This window comes from Rhinichthys klamathensis, unplaced genomic scaffold, assembly GCF_029890125.1.
Source record: "Rhinichthys klamathensis goyatoka isolate OS25496 unplaced genomic scaffold, OSU_Roscu_1.1 h1tg000530l_1, whole genome shotgun sequence".
In the NCBI taxonomy this organism is placed as follows: Eukaryota; Metazoa; Chordata; class Actinopteri; order Cypriniformes; family Leuciscidae; genus Rhinichthys; species Rhinichthys klamathensis.
In genome coordinates this window covers 881,691-906,034 of record NW_026607006.1, presented here as the reverse complement: position 1 = coordinate 906,034, position 24,344 = coordinate 881,691, and the positions used below count along the sequence as shown (strand labels likewise).

Genomic DNA, 24,344 nt, shown 5'->3' with positions numbered 1-24,344 from the left:
GTGTCCTGAACCTGTACTGTCCGTCCAAACCTTTTTAATCTAGTCACACTCAGAACTCTACAATTTCTATCATGAATGGGTTTTCCAATGACTTTTCAGCTCTCTTCGGTATGTAAAACTCACGTCACACTGAAGACACGCAAAAGGTTTCTCTCCACTGTGAAGTCTTATGTGAGCTCTTCCCGCAGACTTTGCAGGTGTAAGGCGTCCCATCAATGTGACTTTTTGTGTGAAGGCGGAGGCTGGTTTTATGATTGAAACCCTCTCCACATTGATGACATTTAAAAGAGTTCTCTCCTGCGTGAGTCGTAATGTGGAATGTAAGGCTTACCTTACGTGTGAAACTCTTTCCACACTGAGCACATATGAACGGCTTCTCTCCAGTGTGACTGTTCATGTGATACCTAAGGTTTAGCACTGTTGTGAAGCTCTTTTCACACTGATCACTTTTAAACGGCTTCTCTCCAGTGTGAGTTCTCATGTTGGATTTAAGGGTGTTTTTATGTGTAAAACTCTGTCCGTGTAAGGTTTTTCTCCAGTGTGAATTCTCATGTGGACTTTAAGGTTTCCTTTTTGATTGAAACTGCTTCCACACTGTTGGCAGGTGAAAGGGTTCTCTACTTTGTGAATATTCGTGTGGACTACAAGGTTTTGTTTTTTAGTGAAACCTTTTCCACACTGTTTGCAGGTGTAAGGGATCTCTCCAGTGTGGAGCCTTATGTGGGTATTAAAGGGGTCATATAATGGTACATGCACTTTTACAAGTTGATTGTACTGAAATGTGTGTTGGCAGTGCCTGTACACAACCATCATAAAATGATAAAAATCCATCCAGTGTTTTTGTTTTAATCTCCTTATATGTTTTCCCCTGCCTCAAATCAAGCCGTTCGACCGTGTGACGTCACACGGTCTGAAGCCCCTCCCACGATTGTTGATCGACAGGAGCGTTTCAACACAGACCCGCCCTCGCTCGTGAGGGAGCTGTCAATCATAGTCCGCGCGGACAGGCGCGGTCATTGTTGATTTGCTGGAGGACTGTCTATGAGCAGAATGGCGTCTAAGCGATTGTGGTGTTCTGTTCTTGGGTGTAATAACGAACACAGTCATTTTAATGTTCCTAAATCCGAACCGCTGAAGACGCAGTGGCTGTGTTTGTTTTCGAAGGGAATATTCCCCACGAGCAACGTCAATGCTCTCATGTTTGCGCAAATCATTTCACACACCAGACTGCTTTATAAACGAGGATCAGTATAAAGCTGGATTTGCTAAGAAGCTGATCATGAAAAAAGGATCGGTACCAGATATTCGTGTTCCTGCTGAATCTCCAGAAGAACGGAAGTGAGTGTAACATTTTATTAAACTTTATATTAATATATTAATCTTTGCAAATCGCTAGAGGCACGCTTCACAATGAATGCGTCTAAGGTTTACACTCAGGGTACATTACGGCATGTTTTCTATGTATGACGTTCTCAATATAATTCATAATCCCACGTTTATACTGAACAACGCGTTATGGTTATTGTGTTATTGAGTTACAAATGGTGTATGCACAGAACAGAGAGGCGGGGTGAGCAAAGCTCATTATCATTTAAAGTCATATGCACTGAAACGGCGTGCTGAAAACAGAGCTGTTTTTGACCAGGTAAAATAAGTGTTTTCTTACAATACTAATGAGAATTTTTAATTAAAGTATATTACAAACTTTTAATTTAGACCCTAAAGAATCATATTAGCTTGTACAAAAATGGCATTATATGACCCCTTTAAGGTTTGATTTTTGGCTGAAATTTTTTCCACACTGTTGGCAGGTGAAAGGCTTTTCTCCAGTGTGAATTCTCATGTGGACTTCAAGGTTTTGTTTTATACTGAAACTCTTTCCACACTGTTCACAGCTGAAATGGCTGTTAGATGTGGTCTTCTGGGCTCTTTTTTTTTTGGTGAATAAATCTTTTTATTAGTGCTGGGCAACGATTAAAATTTTTAATCGCGATTAATCGCATGATTTTCTTGCGATTAATCGCGATTAATCGCATTGTTACGCGCAAACTTTAATAATGAATTCTAAAGTAGTCTATTACTCACTTTTGATTTAAATGTACTGCTATATACACAAAAGTGTAATAACATGTGGTTTGCAAAAACTTTAAACAAATACGGTGCTTTTACCAGCAGTATTCCCTTTACACAGCAATAAAATATTTATTGTAAATCTCAACTTAAACATTAATGTAATCAAATCAAATATTAAAACAAAGCTATTTGCCACTGCCAGGGCATTACCTTTTATCTAGCTTGTTAAAACGAGTCCAGTTTTCTTGTTTTTTTTTTCTTAACAGGTATCAACAGGTGTCTTTTAGCAGCAGAAACAGTCTATCGTCGCTGTCCGATGAAAACCGCGTATGTCCATTTTGCCGATTTTGAGATTTTTCGACGGATAGAAAGTCCAGGTTCATTTCCGTATACAGTATGCTTCACATTATCTAAATGACCAATGAAAAGTTGTGAAATCATGTCATCTCCACGTATTTCCACGTATATCCATTTGCTGTCAAAGTTGTCAATCACGCCGCGTATCTCCCGCCCTGTGGAGGCGCCTCGCCGGTCTCGTGAAGTTTCGTCTCTGGAAGCTCAGCATTGGATAGCCGAATAACACTGTGAGGTAAAGTATCAGCAAACGTTTGTTTTTGACAACTGTTCTCAAGTTTATAATATATTTACAACTGTTATTTACCGGTAAATGGTCTAGAGATGAAGTAATTGTCCACAGATTCTTCACAGATTAGCTTGCTTGCTAGTATGTAAATAAACTTGGTCTGATTGATAAGATTTATACTTTTTTTTTTTGTCAAACTGATCAAATTATAGCCTGTAATGCTACTGTCATGACTGTCACTAGACACATGCCTCACTCATACTGTGCTATCACAGCTTGCCAGAGGCTGATAATTTCCAGCACTAGTTATCTTGCTACGTTTTTATTGTGGAGATGTTAACGCACGGATTTCCGAAGTGAAGCAATGTTGACTGGGCATAGCGCTATATTTTTTCTGATTTGTTTTTCTCCCTTCCTTCAGGATGTCTGTCTCTGTAAAGGAGCTGTGTGAATTAATGAATGTTAGCTATGATAGGGCTGTTGTTGAGGCGATTGCGAGGGTCAGCAATGAGGAGGAAGGTTTGTAGGAAAATAGAATTAAGTCAGCCAAACAGTTAAGTCTACATTGTATTTATTACTCAAATGTTAACTGGTTTTCTTCTCTCTGTCATTCTTAGATTCACTTGAAAGTGACAGTTCTCAGACAGCTGCCAATGAGGGTAGGTACTGTAGGCTTAAATTATTTTCTCCCAGTAGCAGCTATACCTATACAGCAACCTAAAGCCTATTGATGTGTTGCACATTAAGATGAAAGCCTGTCACACATGTTATTCTGGTTCCCTTGATCAAGGAATCTGCTGTTGCATTTCCAAGTACTAACCCATCAAATTATATGTGGCTAAATTAAAACATTTTAATCATAGAGAATTCAAAATGTATAGTTACTGTACATTTGCTGGTCAAAGCTACTGATGCAAGCTCAGTTCTGAGTTATTCAAACATTGTAGGCTATTCAGTGTGCTAAATGCATTTTTTTCTTTATTGTTGTTAGATTCTCTGGAAAGTGATAATGAAAATCGTTCCGAAATAGCTGCCAGTGAGCGTAAGTCCTCTTCTTCTTCTCAGATTAGACAATACTACAGCCTCCACCTCACATGAGTAGGACTTAAAAACTATAGCCCATTACTAATAACAAATCTAGTGTATTTAATCGATTACCAGTCAAAATGAATGCAATCTTATATCTGAATGATGTAAACAGTGCATTTGTTGTACTAAATGTGTTCCTCTTTATTATTCTAAGACTCACTTGAACACAATCCAGAAAATGACCCAGATTACACACCTGTCAATGAAGGTGAGTAACTTATTGTCATTATTATTACATTTCTGTTTGCTACTAGTGGGCTCAGCCGCACACACGCACACACACACACACACACACACACAAAGCAATCCAATGCCAAAGCAATGCCAAACTTAAATGCATGCCTACACACTGACACACACACACACACACACACACACACACACACACAAAGCAATCCAATGCCAAAGCAATGCCAAACTTAAATGCATGCCTACACACTGACACACACACACACACACACACACACACACACACACACACACACACACACACACACACACACAACCAATCCAATGCCAAACTTAAATGCATGCCTACACACTGACACACACACACACACACACACACACACACATATATCTACATGCTAAGAAAACATGTAAGAGAAATGTGTATTTGTAGTACATATTTTTTTTTTTTTTTTTATTATATAAAGGTGCCATTGAAAATCGGGGAAGGTCAAGGAAGAGGGCCAAGCCAGACACTTGGAAGGGTAACATCCAGAAAAGGAAAAGAATGAGGGGCCAATCTTATCTTGGACGGAAAAAAAATGAATTTGTCATCAAAGAAGAAAGAAAAATGTGCGGGCGGTGCCAGGCTGTGTCCTGCCAGAAATCGAGCAAACTACACTGCTCCGAAATTGATGAAGGGAAGAGGGAGGAAATTTTTAAGTATTTTTGGGAGAAATTGGAATGGAAAGAGAGGAGAATGTATGTAAAAACATCGGTGGAGGTGAGTGATGTCAAGCGGCGCCGGACAGAAGCGGTTCAATCTCGGAGGTCATCATCTCTCTTTTGTTGTTTATGTGTAGATGGTAAAAGGCTCAGAGTTTGTCAAAGGATGTTCCTGTCTACACTTGGCATCAAGCAGTGGACTTTTTTAAAGTGGGTTGGGCGAAGAGGGGAAAGTCCTGAGAAGATGGCGAGAGTGAGGGTAAGGACAGAGGAGCAGGACTTCCTAAAGACCTTCCTTCTGGATCTGCCAAAAGTTCCATCGCACTACTGCAGGTCCTCCTCATCAAAGATGTACCTGGAGCCTCTCTTCAGGTCCATCAGTCATCTCCACACACAGTATAAGCAATCATGTGCAGACCACAGCATCCAGCCTCTGTCACGGCAAGTATTCACTAACACCTTCAACGATTTAAATCTTTCTCTGTTCCATCCGAAGAAAGATCAGTGTGACACTTGCTGTGCCTTCAAAGCCGGGAACATCGAGGCTGCCGTGTGGGAGGAACACTGTGTTAAAAAGGATGACGCACGAGCAGAAAAGGTAAAGGACAAACAACTTGCAAACAACACCACCTTGGTTGCATGCATGGATCTGCAGGGCCTTCTCCTGTGCCCAAAGCTTCAAGCGTCTGCCCTCTACTACAAAATGAAGCTTGGTGTCCATAATTTTACCATCTACAATATGGCATCCCATGAAGCAAAAAATTACCTTTGGCATGAGGGTGAAGCTGGGGTCTCTGCCAACGAGTTCGCCTCCTGCATTGTGGATTACCTTGAAGCACACCCCACTTACAATGAATTCATCCTTTGGAGTGATGGGTGTGGTTATCAAAACAGAAATCTGGTCCTGAGCAATGCCCTCTTAAAGTTTGCTACTGAGAAAAAGAAACGTGTGACACAGAAGTACCTAGAAAGAGGTCACACACAAATAGAATGTGGCTCTGTGCACAGTGTGGTTGAGAGGAAATTGAGAAACCGTGATATACATGTTCCAGCTGAGTATGCTGCAGTTATTCGAGGAGCTCGTTCCAGTCCAAAACCATACGAGGTGAAGTATGTTGGTTACAGCTTTTTCCAAGACTTCAGCAAAGTCAACATCTGCAAGTCAGTCCGACCTGGTAGTAAAGTTGGAGATCCTACAGTGCATGACCTTCGAGCAGTCAGGTGTTTTATTTTTTGTTTTTTTTTAAACACTTTTTTTTCACAAATACATGAAACATTATCCTTATCATATTAAAATATTTTGTTTCAATAAACATGCTTTTGGTTCCCTCTTATCTCTGTGTCCTATGTTCCCCGACACCCCTCCCCCTTCTTTTCTTTAATCTATCTATTAGATACAATGTGGATGGCAGTATGGAGTTTAAACTACTACACTCTGACAACTGGCAACCCTTCACATCCCCATCCCTAAGGAAGACGTGTGTCATCGTGGCCCCTCTCTATACATCCCAACCAAAAGTTAAAGCCCTGAAGTTCAAGCACCTTCAAGAACTGAAACATGTTTTACCCAAGGACTTTCATCCATTTTACAATGCACTTGACCATGAGTGATGCACTATTTCACTACCTGGATGAATGGGCTGTCCTGACTTACTGATTCATTTAATTAAATGTTCTATTTATTGTGTATTGGCATGTAATTGTTTATGTGCATGTTTTAAAATGACTTGGTCTGTTGAACTCTTGGCATTCCTATCAGCCAATTCTGACCGGAAAGACATGATTAAAATATTGCATTAAAGCCTGTTGCTATTTTATAATTCCACCTGTAGTTGTAGTAGCAGTATTTAGTCTAATTAGTCGTTACTTGAATCACCTGAAGAATAAACATGAACTGATTAACTAGAGTTTACTGGAACTGCAACTTCATTTTCACTTTCACTTTCACTTTTATTTTCTGCAATACAGTGCCAAATAAACACAGCCTGGTGAGACAATGACTTTCCTTTACAGTAGGTCTAACTTTATCGAGGTAAACGTTTCCCCCCTGACGACAGACACACGTATAGGAGTGGAGAGGAGTGACAAAATTACGGTATGACTGCAAACAAAGTATCAGTTTAGCATTGCCATGTCAGTGTTTTGATTCATTGTCCCTTTATAGTTTGCAAGAGACATTTAATAAACTGAGCGTATTTAATAAACTGAGATGTAGGCTATTTAATAAACTGAGCGTAGCCTATTCATCAGTCATTATGAAACGCGACTTGGTCATTCTAATTAATGATCGGAAGAACGCGTATCGACCACCGTTACAGTAAAATATGCACGTATGTCCATTTAAACTCGATTTTGGTCAAATGTGGATTATATCATTACACTGGCAAGAATATGGTTACATTTAAAGATGCCGTACGAAGTATGACAACGCTACGTTCAACTGCTGTGAAATTACGGTGTTTTTTTCACTTCCTGAAAAGTAACCGTTTTGGACATACGTGAGTTTCATCGGGCAGCGACGCTATGTAGTCAGAGGTCATGAGATATAAGTCGACCAACGTTACTTCTCTGATAGTAGCTTAGGTTTGGTCATGCCATGGTTTCCCACGTACACTAAGATCGCATTAAACAGAGGTAAAGCCCAATTTATACTTCTGCGTCGAACTTACGTCGTACCCTGACGTGCACCTCTCCAAAAATGTAACGACGCGTCAATTCTACGCGCACCGCAAGCGCTGTGATTGCTAGAACCGCTCCACGGGTTTCACATGCTCCCTCTGCATGTGTAATTGCGCGTCAACGCGGACAACGACGCAGAAGTAAAACCAACCAACGCGTAGTGTATAGCGTAAGTCCGACACATGGGTGCGATTTGTGAAAAAAACAGAGGGGGGGATGTTTTGAAAAAGTTTTATTCATAAAAATAAATCATGAGAAAATGAACTTCATCACTGCATTTGCAGGAATTGTAAAATCTTTTTTTCTTATTAACTCATGAAGTAGCCTAACGCAATATTTTTACTCTAATAGCTTAAATGAACTGTGATCACGCACAACGAAAAAACACGCAAGAATTAAATCCCCCTCCCAGTACCATGGATAGTGCCACTCGGCTTGACATGTCAAAACACTTATTTATGATGAATGGCAAAATTAAATGGCACAACGTAGTGTCAACTTAAACATAAATAGGCTATAGTGTAGGCCTTTGCATCATACTAGGAAAACAGTCTTTTCTGCTTTCTAGTGGGAAAATCCGCAGCTTTCCAGTGCGTGGTCCATTTCGGATTTTATTGTTCTATCGCACTGACAGTTCACATTACAGCGCTTTACTTAGTTTAGGCTAGGCCAGAGCTAGGCTACTTCTAGTCTGCTGAACCATGGATTGATTGCGAAGTTAAACCATCACAGTAGAAACAGTTGTATTGCTGTGCTGTTAAAGTAACAAATTTAACGTTACATCGCGATCCTGAGCTACAGTGAAATGATAGAAAAGACAGATGCATTCGCATCTACCGCGCCGCGCTAAACGCCTCCGACACACAGCTCCACTGCCCAGTCTCGCAAGTGTTGATAGGCTATTACTCGTGAGGAGTAACCAATCAGATAGCGCCGTGGGCGGGACATTGAGCAAGTCTGCAGAATGGTGATTACAGCGAGCCAGCCAAAGTAGCGTATTTTAAAATAAAATTGACTTTAATCAAACCACGGATCCGTGATAAGTTTTGTGATCCGTCTCGCCACTAGTGTAGTAGCACTGATCACTTTGAGGGGGGGATAAATTTATCCCCACCGGGGATAAAAATAATTAAGCAGAGGCAGGGATACTTTGACCAGAAAGGGGGAAATCCCACGCACCCCACGCTTCAACTGTCTCAACTGAGTTCCAATGAGATGGCTCTGTCCACTTCTTATACTGTCTATGGTGAATACAGCAATCGCACTCGGGTGCGGACCAAACAACCGTACCGAGACCCAGCTGAAGAGGTTGTCTCGGTCCGGTTCCAAACCAACTCTGGTACGGTTCGTTTAAGGAGTGAACATGATCCGACCCAATTGCAGAAAGCACTGCGCTTTTTTTGACAGGGTCAGATTTTTACTAGGGATGGGACGAAATATCGTTTGACGAAATATCGCGATACAAAACGTGACGAAACGCATTGAGGTCGAAAAAAATGGATCGCAAAATAAAGATAGATGGCACTGCTGCATGATTTGCGTAGTATATAAATAATTTAGTGTATTATATGTGTGTGTGTATGTATATGGGGCAGACATACAGTCTATGGTGGCAGGCTGGCAGCACCATCTGCTGATCAAGCAGGGTAAAACTAAATGAAAAAAAAATTTATATCCGGGGAACGGTGCGGTACGTCATCACGTCAAGACAGCGCATGTTGCAACAACAACACTGCAGTCTACAGCGAGCTAACAAATATTAGCATCAGTACCAACTGCCTTGCCCCCAAACAGCCGACCATGGGGTCAAATGTATATATATACCGTAAAACTTCAAATAATAGTCCGGGCTTTTATTTTCCCAAATCGTCGAACTGCACCGGCTTGTATTTGAGACAGGCGTCTATATGAGACCGGCCTTTATAATTAAGTGTTGAGATGTTGTTCATTGAGTCTAAGTAAGCCTAGAGTCTCTAATCTCTAAAAATCTCCAAATGCTCAACGTGAAACTGCGGTCTTTCGACCTTTTACTATCGTGTCAATTGATTTTGATTAATATGCGCGAGGGAGAGAGAGCAAGACAGCGCTCGTTTTGTTTGAAGACGTGAGAGTGCGCGCGCGCGGCCGGGGCGCTCTCTCTCTCTCTCTCTCTCTCTCTGCTCGTTATGCGCCCTGTCATTGTCAAGCGCAGCAGTCAATTCATTCTACATCACTCGCCGATCAAAAAAGGCTTTGGCGGGACACACATTTGCTTTGGCGGCCAAAGCAAATGAATAAGTTGTTGTTATACAGTAATATTTTTTTCTTTTTTTTTCCTTTTTTGATATCGTATCGTGACGTATTGTATCGTGACCCTGGCATATCGAGGTGCATCGTATCGTGAGTTTAAGTGTATCGTCCCATCCCTAATTTTTACTATGTAGTTTGGGGTGATGAAATGCCCAGTGCCGCTGCTAGCCATTTTGGTGCCCTAAGCATAATTCCTTTATAACGCGCTGAATCTGATTATAACAAGAAGTTTGATGATTGGTTTTTCATTAGGCTATTTTTGGTGCCCCCTCAGCACTTGGTGCCCTACGCACAGCGCGTGATGCGCGTGGTGGGAGCGGCGGCGCTGGAAATGCCTATACATTAGATTAGGGGTGCAACAGATCGCATTTGATCTGTGATCCGTACGGATCAACTGCCTCACGGTTCGGCACGCATGTGATTCGCTGATTAACTGCTAAATGTAACCATCATAGAGTGAAAGCTTATAACTTGGATGTGTTTAGTCTTGCCAATTTACAGAAACTATTTTAAACGCAGAAGAAGAGGCGAAAATCAGGATGCAGAGAGGCGCGTTTCAGATAGTGCTCGGACCCGAATTGATTCCTCTTTCTCGTTTACTTGCCCTTGAACGGACACATACACATACAATTATGTTAAAAAGGGTCTTCACCATTGTGGCTTGATTTCTTTCTTTTAACAAAATAACATTATGCAATGTGCAGAGCCTACAGGTTACAAGCTTCACATATTAGAAAAATACAATAATAAAAAAACAACAAATTTTTTAATGGCTCATTGTAAAGGTAGTTTCAGATCAACACCTGCAAGTGACCACTAGGTGTCACCGTGGAGACGGGTGTCGGATTGATTAGAAGCCTCGAAACAATATGGCCCATTTGGTTCAACTGTTTCATTGCTTCAACTGTTTCATTGCTTCACGAAGCCTCGATCTGCCCACCACTGGCAGACTACAAGGTGGTGTGACAAATAACAACGACTCCGTAACAAACACTAAACAGGCAGGGTATATATACACACAGAACATGACAATCATGATGTGGAACAGCTGAGTGCAATGAACAGTGATGAGCGCAGACAAGGATTGTGGGGAATGTAGTTCCAAAAGTGAATGACACCGTGGAGAAGGAGGACCTCTAGTGGACACCAGGGAACATAAACCAGACACTGTGACATTCGGTCTTAAAGTGACAGCAGACACCTAGTATTCCTACTGTTGTCTGTGTCATTAATGTTAACAAAACAACAAAATACAGCTTTCACAAAGATGAAACTATATTTAATTTCTACAGTGAATAAATAGTGTTATTTTACATTTAGGCTTAATTATTAATTTCTGTATCTGAATAGGCCTACTACTATTAGACCTGGTCAGCGTACTGGCAACATCACAATGGGTCTCATTCATGAAACACGAGCAGAACGAATTTTTGTGTAAATCGTGTGTAAAGTGGTTCTGGCGTAAATTTCCGGATTCATTAAAATGTTCGTATTTTCCAAATGTTAGTTGGTACACAAGAAATCTACACCTGCTCCCAGCCACGCGTAAATAGTGCGCTTAACACCCGAACGTTTTGCTCATTAATAAGGCTGCATTTTAATTCAACTTAATCGGGTAGCTACATATTTGCACAGCATTTTGAAAAAATATTATATATAGTAATTACATACGGTTTTTCTTATCATGAGAGCCAGTAATAGCATCTGCGGTGGTGGTCCTTCTCCAGTTTGAATACTATTTTTCCGGAGTGAACTAATTCGGTTTTTGCTCTCAAGCTTAGCCTAATGTCGAACCATTTTCTTCTCACTTCTGGGAATGTTCGATTAATAGATAACAGATGAAATTCCATTAACTGCATCTGTAGCCTAATATGCTGCCAAGCTTCCTTTTTTTAGGACCCGATACACCACTATGTACGCTTGAAAATCAAATGTGGCGTTTTGAATGAACTTATAATAAAACTTCAATTTCTGCATCTGAGAATTTTTTTTCATTCGCATTCATGTCATAATATGATGCCCATATATAGTTGTCAGTCGGATTTAATGGGCGGGATTTATGGTAATTGAGAATGAACGTGCACGCGCATCCCATTTACGACTGATTGGAATTCATTAACACACACACACATCTGACGTTTACGAAGTATTTGTGAATCAGGAGAAGAGTTTTCGGGAAGGTCTCTTTACGCGCAAATCACTCGCATATTTACTCGTATATTTACGAATGTTTCATGAATGAGACCCAATGTGTGCAGCCATTAGTCATAATGGTGCCATTTACAGTACAGTACCACATTATCACCTTTCTTAATAACCTGCATAATATCCTCATTCCTAATGTCCAGAGGAATGGACCAGAACATTCAAGGTTTGTTGTCATCTGAGACTAGTGTTGTCAAAAGACCCGGTACTTCGGTACCAAGACGGTACTAAAAAAATTAAACCGTTACGGTACCAGCTTTTCTGAAGTACCGGTGGTACCGAAGTACCGGGATAATACGGTTTTTGATGCGCTGCCCGAAAGGTGCACAGTTCCGTCCTCTTCATAAAAACACAGAGGCATGGCGACCGGCATCGCTGCTAATGCGGTGGCTCTGAATCCACTTGTTGACAAGAAAGGCGGAAAGAGCCACAAATGGAAATATTTTGGATTAGGAGTTTGTCACGTTTACAAGCGTTCAGTTGAGCTTTCACGGAATTTGTTGAGCTTTTAGCTGATTGTTACGGAAAGGCCGAAGCTTATCGGTTGGTTTTTGTCACATGTCCTGTTGAGATGAGATGTTGAGATATCATCTCGCTGCGGCATAGGCGCGCCTGGAAAAATGAGCGTGCCGTGTTGTTTCTATTATGAGCCCGCTTGTCGCACGCCTACATTTGAAATAACGAATTTGCACGCGCAAAAAATGCGATATGTGAACGGCCACTAAAGTGGTATCGGGTGCAGTTGTATCAGAGTAGTTTTACGAGTACGAGTACATAAGCACAGTATCGGACCGACACCCGAGTACTGGTATCAGTATCGGTGCATCCCTATTTATGTCATTAATATTAGTCCGTCAGAAAAGCAGTTCTAGGCCTATTCTTGGCTGGATAACTCTTAGCAGGTTTAAAAAGCCCTTTTAAAATTAAATATGAACACATTTTTAGATTAAATAAAAGTACAGTCACGTCAAATAAAACACGTTTTATCTCCTGTATAGTTTGGTAACACTACAATAAGATACCATTCATTAGCATTACTTAATGCGTTATCTAACATCAACACATTGAGTGAACAATATATTTTTACAACATTAGGCCCAATTAATGTTTGTGAATGTTATTTAATACAAACACTTGATTGTTTATGTTTGTTCACTTCATTCATTGTGCATTAAATAATGTTAACAGAAAACTTTTGATTTTAAAAATGTATTAGTAAATTTTCCCCAAGAGAATAATTGCTACAGTATATAACTATTGTTTATTGTTAGGTCATTTTATCTAATGTTATCTAACAAATGGAATCTTATTGTAAAGTGTTTTTAATACTACAGTTTCCATCTTTGTAACCCTGATATACACTTTAATATATGTAAATTTAATCTAAATTAATCTTTAGATTAGATTAGAAAAACTTTATTAATCCCGATAGGGAAACTGGTTTGCCACCAACTTAGACCATACAGCCAACAAACACAATACACAACTAACAAACAGATAAATAATTCTGCATTAAGAGACTATTACATTTACATTTAGTCATTTAGCAGACACTTTTATCCAAAGCGACTTACAACTGAGGACTAAACCAAGCGAGTCATCGTGAAGAGGCAAAAACAACGCAAGAAGTGCTCAAAATACAAAGTTCAGACATTGCTCAGAGTAGCATAAGCCAGACAAGCGAGGATTTAGAGGAAAGGATTTTTTTATTTTTTATTTTATGTTAAGTGCTCCCGGAAGAGATGAGTTTTCAGTTGTCTTTTGAATGCTGTCAGGGATTCTGCATTCTGGATGAGGGTGGGGAGATCATTCCACCAGCAAGGTACCGTGAATGAGAATGTTCTGGAGAGTGATTTTGTGCCTCGCTGTGATGGTACCACGAGCCGATTAAGTCTATTAAAACCCGATTAAGAACCAGTGAGACATGATTAAAAAAAAGAAGATTCAGTTTCAAACCGAAATTGGTACCGAGAACCGTGGATTGATATTGATACCGAAAACTGAAATTTTGGTACCGTGGCAACACTATCTGGGACAACTTAAGTTTCCACTGGACAGCCTTGCGGTGTGTTTACCAAAGCCAACTATGGTCGCAAGTTCCAGCGTTACCAACGATTCAAAGGAACTTGCGACCATAGTTGGCTAACAACGCTTTTGGGCAACTGAACCCTGGTCTGCAATTGGTTTAATGACCATCTGCATGTTTTGATGCTCAACCTACCACCATATTCTCCATTTCTAAACCTGACAGATGCAGATGCTACTTCCCCCGCTGTTTAACCAGAGAGAACATTGCTTGTGATGTTGATGAGGTTTTGTGGCCAGACCCAAATATGAGAAGGAAGGATGATCTTTGCTGATTACGTGAACATTCGGTTAGTGTTCGTGCCAAAGTCAAATACAATGTTTTGAGAATGAAATATTTCCCCCCTTGCATTTCTGTTCAGAGTGCACATATACATATACATATTGTGTGCATGTTTTGTATAGAGTTTAGAGAAATGGAGTCATAGTTTCATAAATACAGTACTGACATTGCTCTCATTATCGTTACAAATGATTTGCTCTTATCATCTGATCGTGGTTGTATCTCTCTATTAGTGTTACTGGATCGTAGTGCAGCATTTGACACTATTGACCGCAACATTCTTTTAAAAAATGATGTTGGCTTTAGTGGAATTGCATTAGCATGGTTTATATCATACTTATCTGACCGTTATCAGTTCGTAGCAGTAAATAAGGAGTTATTTGTTGTTTTTAATCATGCTGAGTGCTGGTTTCAGCTGTTATCAGTGGAGGAAGGCAACAGTGTTCTCTTGGCGCTCCTGTCTTCACACAGACGAGCACTATAATCTATCACTTAATGCTGTTGCGGAGACACTCATTTTGTCCCAGTGAAATCACAAAACAAATTGAACACAAACATGTTCCTGCTCTGCTCTTGATATACAATCACTGGTGAACATCTTTTTTTTTCCACTGGTCCCACCACAAAATAATTAAAAGCAGTTAAGCCCTGTTCACACAAATGTGTGAGATTAATATATGTAAGGATATATGGATCTCTCAATCACTGAGTCTGTGAAAATGGCAAAACCATTAAGACCACATCCCTGTATTAAAATGTAAATAGTGACACATGTTATTTATGAGTAAAAAATAATGTGTGTTCATAAATAATATTTTATGGCTACATTTCAATATTGAAACGTTTTTCTAATATTAAAATGTAGACCTATAAAGTTAATTTAGTATAAAAATACCTTGGCAAAAATGTCTAAAAAATTAAGATCTCCCATGAATCAGTAGAAGATAAATAAAAGTAGCAATAAAAAATTCAAATGTAGATATAGTCATTCAGCACGAAAAAGTATCAAAGTGATAGTTCAATTACGTCCGGATTTTGGGCAGACAGTCCGGATTTTAAGCCCTTTTAAGATTTTAAGTATTTTTCGCATTCATTATTTGTTTATTTATGTATTTCTTTTATTTCCAGAAGTCCAGAAATGTTGTGTTTTCAGGCACCGTGCACTTTGCAAGACAGGTTCATCTCAGTGGTCAGTTTTTGAAACAGACGCCACAATGTATTGAATAAATACAAATACTGTGAACAAACCCTTTTTTTCCTCTTTTGTTACACATAGGTCTACATCAAGATAGTAGATGTTACATGTGTGTCTTGTGTTTCCCCCTGCTTAGTGTTTTTGGTTCAGTCCTGTGTTCCAGTTTTCCCGCTCCTCGTTTGTGTTCAGTTTATTCACCTGTGTTTAGTTAATTATCTTCATCCATGTCACCTGTCTCCTATTCATTATTGTCATCAGTCTCTGTATTTAGTTTCCCTCAGTTCATTCAGTCTTGGTCCGTTCTCGTTAATCCATAACTTGTGTTGTGGTTCCTGAGTTTTGTTAATTAAATCCTGTTTTCCTGATCATCCTCGTCTTCTCATCCTTCCTACCACCACGTATCGTGACAGAAGAACGGACCCAAAAGATGGACTTGGCTGGCCAGATGACTACCTCATCTGGATCCTGATTGAGAGAGGTCTCCGCATCACCATCACCCCAGTGATGGCTCCAGCCATCTTCGCCACGCCATCCATCCTCATCCATGATCCTGCGCCAGAGCCCGCTGATCCAGCCAGAGACCGTCCGTCCAGCCAGAGACCGTCCGTTCTAAGCCCTCTTCACCGCTGGTTCCGTCCAGTACAAAACCCTCTTCACCCGTGGTGTACGTCAGGCACGCGGAGACTATGCATTTCACGCCTGCCGAGCCAGAGCTTCACGTCACGCCTGCCGAGCCTTCTCAGCTGGTCCCGTCCAGCCCTCCCAAGCCTGTCCTTGAGCACGTCCCGGAACCTGTCACTCTCCCCAAGAAAATGGGGGGGGGGTTATAGGACTCCGCCCTGGCCACCCGAAGGGGCGTCTCCGCCCTGGCCACCCGAAGGGGCGTCTCCGCCCTGGCCACCCGAAGGGGCGTCTCTGCCCTGGCCACCTGCACAACCGCCCTGGAGGCTTCCTGTTCCGGGAAAGCCACGCCCTCGTCAGCCTCTAGGGCGCCCACCCTCCCGCCCCTATTTGATGTTTATACGGCGTGGGGACACGCCTTTTTGGGAGGGGGTGTAATGTTACATGTGTTTCCCCCTGCTTAGTGTTTTTGGTTCAGTCCTGTGTTCCAGTTTTCCCGCTCTTCGTTTGTTCAGTTTATTCACCTGTGTTTAGTTAATTATCTTCATCCATAGTCACCTGTCTCCTATTCATTATTGTCATCAGTCTCTGTATTTAGTTTCCCTCAGTTCATTCAGTCTTGGTCCGTTCTCGTTAATGTATAGCGTGTGTTGTGGTTCCTGAGTTTTGTTAATTAAATCCTGTTTTCCTGATCATCCTCGTCTTCTCATCCTTCCTACCACCACGTATCGTGACAGTAGATCAAATTGTCTGGCAATGAATAGAGTAGCCTTGGCTATTTCAGAATCACTGTATCATGATACCATCGATATGATGGACAAAATTGTATTGTAGTTGCGAGTACACCAGAGTCCTATGCAGTTATTCTTGCCTCACTAAATGCCGCAAAGTGTCCTCCTTTTTGGTGTTCTGAAAATGGCCACCCTACCTCTCTTCCACCTAGACTGCAGTCACACCTTTTCCATTAAGGGACAAAACTTGTCCCCTTTAATCGATTTTTTCCAGTTCATGTTTTACCTTCATAAATACAATAATGCCCTAAAATAAAACTGTGAAATAAATATGCAATGATGGTAAAAACGAAGTGATACTCTTAAATATTAAATTAAAATCGCTAGTAGGTGTCGGTAAGTCACTGTCTTTTATGAGCAAGTCATTCATTCAGTTACAAAGCAAGTGGCTATATTTATGACCGGGTCATTGAATCTCACGATTCGTTCAAAGCCACAGATTCGTTCACGAATGACCGCTGTGTGCTGCAGTTCTGCTGTGGCTTTCGTTGCAAAATAGAGCAATAAGCCCACTGACAATACTGTTTTAAATGTAGTACATCTCTTAATGTTACCCTTTTGTTTGTTGAATTGTTATATAAAATCAAATGTCACATTTGAAAGGGTGTGGATATTCGGGAAACATTGCATTCTTGCTCGTATAATATGATCTACATTAAAGGGTTAGTTCACCCAAAAATATTCTCACCCTCATGTTGTTCCAACCCCGTAAGACGTTCGTTCATCTTAGAACACAAATTAAGATATTTTTGATTAAATCTGAGAGCTGTCTCACTCCTCCATAGGCTTCTATTGTAATTGAATGGAAATGCAGCAGAGCCGGTCCGAGCCTTTTGGGGGCCCTAAGCAGAATTTGATTTGGGGGCCCCTCCCACTACGCGAAGTCACCTGTGCTTGACGATTATTGACACAAATGTCACGCAATAATGATACATTATAAATGAATACAGTGAGGTTATGTATTAATACAAAATAAATACTTAATAAAAAATAGATGCCTACTTAAATAAAAAAGTTTTAACTTTTACTTTACTCTTTTACTAACTCTTTGAAACTTCTTAAAACAAACTGTCTCAAAACATATAAAATAAATTTTTGCTAAAATAATGACAAAACTGAGAAATCAGAAACATAATAAGAGCAAGGGTTCAACAATGACATATTGTTGAAAACTGTAAAAATATTATTATTTCTCAACTGTCTCAATACAGTGTAACTGTCCTCAAAATCTTTTTTATTATTATTATTGTAACAGACTTGGTTGGATTGTACAGAATCCAACAAAGTCTGTTACTATAATACCTGTAATGATGTACTGGCGCTCGTTGTATGTGTGTATGCAATGTATTTTTCCCCTCGGGGCTTGCCGTAGATAGGAATGGGTCGTGCGCACTTGGTACTGGAGTGTCGCGGGTTTTTGGAGTTAGTGATCTGATGTGTGGTATAATAAAGTGGAGAAGAGTTTAAACTGCTATGTTTATTATTTATTCAAACTGTTACCCTTACACCTAGAAGGTTAAGTTCCCCTGCGGCTATTTTCTCCAACTTAAACCGATACCGTGACTATGCGCAGTTGCGCACGAATTGTCTATGGACGCGCGAGGTGTAACTCGCATCACTTAAACGCTGGCAGACACAGCAGCAGTTGTAGGCAGGTATATTGATCATGAAATCTGAATTTTCTTGTCTTGAATTATTCATTCATTCATATTCATTCATTGTCACTTGATAAAGTAATCTAAAAAAACTTTTTTTTTTTTTAACTCGATTGAGGGGCCTTAGTTCGCTTATGCCTCGGGCCGGCCCTGAAATTAAGTGTAATGTCAGGATTATGCTTAGTTTAGTTGCCTTTTTGTTCCCATGTGTTTGGCTCTTGTGTTTCTAGGTCAATTTAGTCTTTATTGATCCCTACTTAGTTCCCTTAGTTATTAATTACATTCACCTGTCGGGCATTTGTTCCCTTATTATTCTCTGTGTATTTGTTGTGTATTGTTCCGTTGTTAATGTGGTTGTTACGTTATTCCTAGGGATGAGCGAGTACAGCATTATCTGTATCTGTTAACCATATGAATGATCTGTATCTGTACTCGGACTGGGCGGGGCCTAAACCGGAAGTGGGCGGGATTTAACCCCGGAAGTGGGTTGGGTTGTCTTGAAATGGGCGGGTATGTTATTTTAAGCATGCAATTGATATGGGTTGATCAGAAATTGTTATATTTATTGCTGATTAGAAAACTATATTTACATGACAGCATCAGCATTGAGCTTCAGATCAATGGTTTTTTTTTTCACGATAACAAACGAACTATATACAGAACAAGTTTTGCAACAATGAATACAACACATGTGGTTGCAATTATTAAGTAAAATGTAATGAACAAGAGTTTTCATACTCAACATAACTTTCTTTTTTTTACTTTTAATTTTTTTTATAAGTGTGATTTTTTATTTGTATTTTTTTTTTTATTTCCACACCAGGTATGTATGTGTGTGTGTGTGTGAGTGAGTAAGAGAGAGTAAGAGGGGGGGGGGAGGTGACTGTGTTCTAAGGATCAAATAGTCCAACGCTGTTTTTCAGATCTGCATTGACTTTAATGAAGACCAGTTGTTCCACATGGTTAGGGTCTAAGTTTGAACGCTGTGGACTGACCACATTTCCAGCTGTGCTAAAAACACGCTCAGACTGGACACTTGTAGGTGGACAACTGAGATGCTGCAGTGCAAAGCGTGTAAGATTGGGCCAGCACTGAAGCTTGCCTGACCAGTATTTCACTGGGTCATCGGTAAGGCTGATGTCCCCATCTGCCAGGTAGGCCTCCACATCACTTGATGGTAAATGTGTCCTCATTGGAATAGCCGATTTATTTTTCTGCAGGAAAGACAAGACTGAAGTGCTGCTGGTGGCAGGTGTCTCTTCTGTGTTTCTTGCAGGTGTAGCCACAGGGTCACAGAGCTCCATCCTGAGGAGTAATGTCCTCTTCAGTGTCTCCACATCAACATTGTTTGGAAAACAGCTGTCCTTATATCTGGGGTCAAGGAGAGTGGCAAGCAGAAATGTGGAGTTTGCAAAAATTGGTTCGAAATGCCCTTTTTAGTTCTTTGCTCAGATTGGCTGCCAGTTTCCTTGCTGCTGTGCCTAACCTTTCCCTGGACTCAGCCGCAACATCTTGGCCCAGCCCCACTGTGGCATCCTGATCATCATCACCAGCCATGAACTGATCAGATTCATCCTCAGATTCCTCACCAGCATGCAGTGACCTGATGATGGAGCACAGGCCATGCAGGAGGGGGATGACCTCAGAGATGGAGGCGCTGTGTTTTGAGAGCGCCCGTGTGACCTCCTCAAAAGGAATAAGAACAGTGAGCATGTCTGATGCTAACCCCCACTCATTTGGATAGATGATTGTTGGAGCTTTACCCATGTTAAACTCTTGTGTCATAATCTGCACAGCCCTGCGCTGCTCCACCAGCCGCTGGAGCATGTAGAACGTATAGTTCCACCTTGTTTTTACATCTGTTATGAGTGTGTGCTGGGGAGGTTCAACTGTGTTTGCAGCTCATGTAGTCTGTTGCTGGCTTTGCTTGAGCGATGAACATGGCCAGATATGCTCCTGGCTTTGGAGAGAAGGGATGTCACAACCCTGTTCTCCAGTGCGTTGATCACCACCAAGTGAAGCGTATGGGACACGCAACGGATGTGCCCATATTCAGTCAAAGCTTTCACCATGTTCGCTGCATTATCTGAAACAACAAACCGTATTGTGACAGACTGACCAACAGACTCTTCCCACTCTCTCATCTTTTCCTTAAGGCAGCACAGAATGTTTTTTGATGTGTGCTCAATAGGAGCGTTTCCATTACAGATTTGCGCAAAACTTTTGCGATTTTTTTTCTAAATGTCGATAAAAAACTATTGCGAAATGACGGCGTTTCCATTAACCGATGTTATGCGAATAAAACGTCTTTTTTTCCTCTCGTGATAAGTCATTTCGAAAATCATGGTAACGGATGTTGGTAGGTTTATAGCCTATATCACAGCCACCGCACTAGACATTATTATTATTATTAATGGAGGGAGACGTGGTGTGTTATCCAAGCATTAATGGCAGGGAAAGACACGGAGTTCCTGGGTGTTTCGCCCTCATTTCTGCTCCGAGGTCTTGATTGTGGCATTTCTTTGAGGTTTAGAGTCCAGTAGGCTATTTCTGTAATTATTGTTTCTTTTTCTTGCATTTAAAGGGGTCATATAATGGTACATGCACTTTTACAAGTTGATTGTACTGAAATGTGTGTTGGCAGTGTCTGTACACAACCATCATATAATGATAAAAATCCATCCAGTGGTTTTGTTTTAATCTCCTTATATGTTTTCCCCTGCCTCAAATCGAGCCGTTCGACCGTGTGACGTCACAAGCTCGCACGCCCCTCCCGCGATTGTTGATTGACAGAAGGGTTTCAACACAGACCCGCCCTCGCTCGTGAGCGAGCTGTCAGTCTGCGCGGACCGGCGCGGTCATTGTTGATATGCTGGAGCACTGTCTATGAGCAGAATGGCGTCTAAGCGATTGTGGTGTTCTGTTCTTGGGTGTAATCACGAACACAGCAGTCATTTTAATGTTCCTAAATCCGAACCGCTGAAGACGCAGTGGCTGTGTTTGTTTTCGAAGGGAATATTCCCCACGAGCAACGTCAATGCTTTCATGTTTGCGCGAATCATTTCTCACCAGACTGCTTTATAAACAAGCCGGATCAGTATAAAGCTGGATTTGCTAAGAAGCTTTGCTAAAAAGGATCGGTACCAGATATTCGTGTTCCTGCTGAATCTCCAGAAGAACGGAAGTGAGTGAAACGTTTTATTAAACTTTATATTAATATATTAATCTTTGCAAATCGCTAGAGGCACGCTTCAAAATGAGTGCGTCTAAGGTTTACACTCAGGGTACATTACGGCATGCTTTCTATGTATGACGTTCTCAATATATTTCATAATTCCACGTTTATACTGAACAACGCGTTATGGTTATTGAGTTACAAACGTGTACGCACAGAACAGAGAGGCGGGGTGAGCAAAGCTCATTATCATTTAAAGTCATATGCACTGAAACGGCGTGCTGAAAACAGAGCTGTTTTTGACCAGGTAAAATAAGTGTTTTCTTACAATACTAATGAGAATTTTTAATTAAAGTATATTGCAAACTTTTAATTTAGACCCTAAAGAATCATATTAGCTTGTACAAAAATGGCATTATATGACCCCTTTAATAAAGAACTCTGTCTCGTATTATGTCCAAACGGTCAGTACTTTGTGTCCATTCGTTTTCCCCTATTTAACCCGTAATTGCAAAACGAAAAATGAACGGTTGTTGTATTTTTAAAACGCAAAGTTGAACACCAACATTTTTATTTGAACTGTACAGCAAATGCTGAGCAAAAAAAATAAAAAAAAAATATCGACGAATTTTCAGATATTTGTTTATGACTTTTTGCCCCTTTATTAAACATTTAAAATATTCACAAATTAATATGGAACAAAATGTAGATTTTACTGGTTTTCTAAGGCCAAATTAGAACCTGTAAATTATATTTTTCCTGCAGTGCTGAATGAGAAGTGCCATATAACCACAGCCTACAGAAAAGGGATTTATAGGTGAGTTATAGGCTATAATAAACGTGTCTGAAAAAATAACGAGGCATTTTAATTGTTTATTAATAAACTATTGTTTTCTAAATCAATGTCGGCTAAAAACATATCTCCGGATGCACCTTTAGAGAGAAATGCACCTTTCATACGGATTACATAATCAGAAGGTATTAGCTTTCGATTCGAATTTTTTCGTTTTAAAGTGGACATTTCAAGCTTTAGCCTACATAGGCTATATTTTTTTTAGTTATTGCGCTTCAGTTCACGGAGACCATGAAAGCGCGCCTGATTGTTTTATTTTATTTTACAAAAGCACAACGTTTTCTTGTTATTGTGAGTTTACGGAAATAAAAGTAGTTGCAAAAAATTTATTATTATTTTCTGTATGACCAGAAATGATAGAGTATTTTAAGTTGTTTCCACTGTTGATAGGAAAATGCAAGTGTTCGCGCCTGCGCCTCCCTGCCATCCAGTGCACGCTCCACACTCCGTGCACAAACACTTGGATATGCGTCAAAATCTTGTGTTTATTTGTGATAATCTTAGCCCTGTATTATTATTGTCCAACCTGTATTATGAATGAGTAGTAACGAATTGCTTTGTTCCTTTTTTGGATAAAAGCGTCTTCTACATATGTAGCCTAATAAATGTTATAATAATGATAATAATTATTATTATTATTTGCGGACACGGACCCCAAACACACCGCGTCTTCTAAGTCAGCTGACTGTAAATGCGCAAAACCTGTTTCCATTGCAGTTTTGCGAAATATTCCTTTTTCAAATTGCCTGAAAAACCTCCTCATGCGAGCGTAAAAACTTTTTTGCGATAAACGGGAGTTTTTGCGAAATGGACGTGTTTCCATTGTGCGTATTTTCAATTCGCAATTTCAATTTGCGCAATTTGAAGGGTAAGGGAAACGCGGCTAATGTCCAGCACACCAACATTTAGCAGCCCTGCTTTCCTCTGTCCTGAAGCTTCCCCTACACATTCACACCAGTGCCCAGTAAGACAGAGATATGCATGTGCGTTGTGATTGCTGGTCCAGAGATCTGTAGTGAGGTTGATGACACCTCCTTCAGCTGCCGTAAGTGACTGGACCAACTCCCCTCTCATTGCCTCATACAGCTCAGGCACTACAGTTCGACTGAAATAGTGCCTCGATGGGATCTTATACTTGGGCTCTAAAAAGCCAAAGTGTCTTGAAGCCTCTCCTCTCCACCACAGAGAAAGGTTCGAGATCAGTGCAGATCATTTTACCAATCATCTCTGTAATTTGTTTTGACCGGGGATGGTTTGCTGAGAATGGCTGCTTTACTGCAAATGCAGTGAGTATTGTTGAAGAGGAAGATGAATGTGATCCCTTAGCAGCACCCAGCTGAACACCAGTGACCCGAGAAGAAAGAGGAGAGGAGGAGGAGGGGCCTGATACAGTGGGTTTTCTCATGTGATGAACATACACTTTTAGAAGAAAAGGTTCTATCAGGCGCTACGTATTTGGAACCCCTAAAAGGTTCTATATAGAACCCTTTTTAAGGGTTCAATCGAAAGAACCCTTTAGGATTCTTTGTAACCAGGAAAAAGGTTCTATATGGAACCTTTTAGGGGTTCATTCATTATCATTTGTTTTTTCTTTTTCGGATTAAATATTTCATATTATTGGCAAACATCAAGACCCTAAAATGTAATTCACATAAAAAAGTCACCCATGAATACTGAAAAAAAAAATCACACCCAAAGTGCATAGAACTAGTCATTTATTTATATTAACAAAAATAATTAATATTACTGAAAGAATGCTACTGTAATTTCAAGTATTCAAGCCTTTAAATGTACAAATCAACATTAAACCATCAACCATTTAAAAATATCTCATAAATATTGAAAATAGAGTTTCACCTACGTCTACATATTAC

General features: G+C 40.4%; 2 protein-coding genes across 2 annotated transcripts in view; both read right to left on the bottom strand.

The window, feature by feature from the left end:
* Positions 1-24,344, bottom strand: part of LOC130073205 (gastrula zinc finger protein XlCGF57.1-like) — a 250,423-nt gene that overhangs the window by 198,862 nt on the left and 27,217 nt on the right. The gene's annotated exons all lie outside the window — the stretch shown is intronic.
* Positions 20,305-24,344, bottom strand: part of LOC130073201 (gastrula zinc finger protein XlCGF57.1-like) — a 28,399-nt gene continuing 24,359 nt past the window's right edge. The window contains exon 3 of the mRNA XM_056238671.1: positions 20,305-20,528. Within this exon, the coding sequence (XP_056094646.1) occupies positions 20,305-20,528 (224 nt within the window). The remainder of the gene's footprint in view (positions 20,529-24,344) is intronic.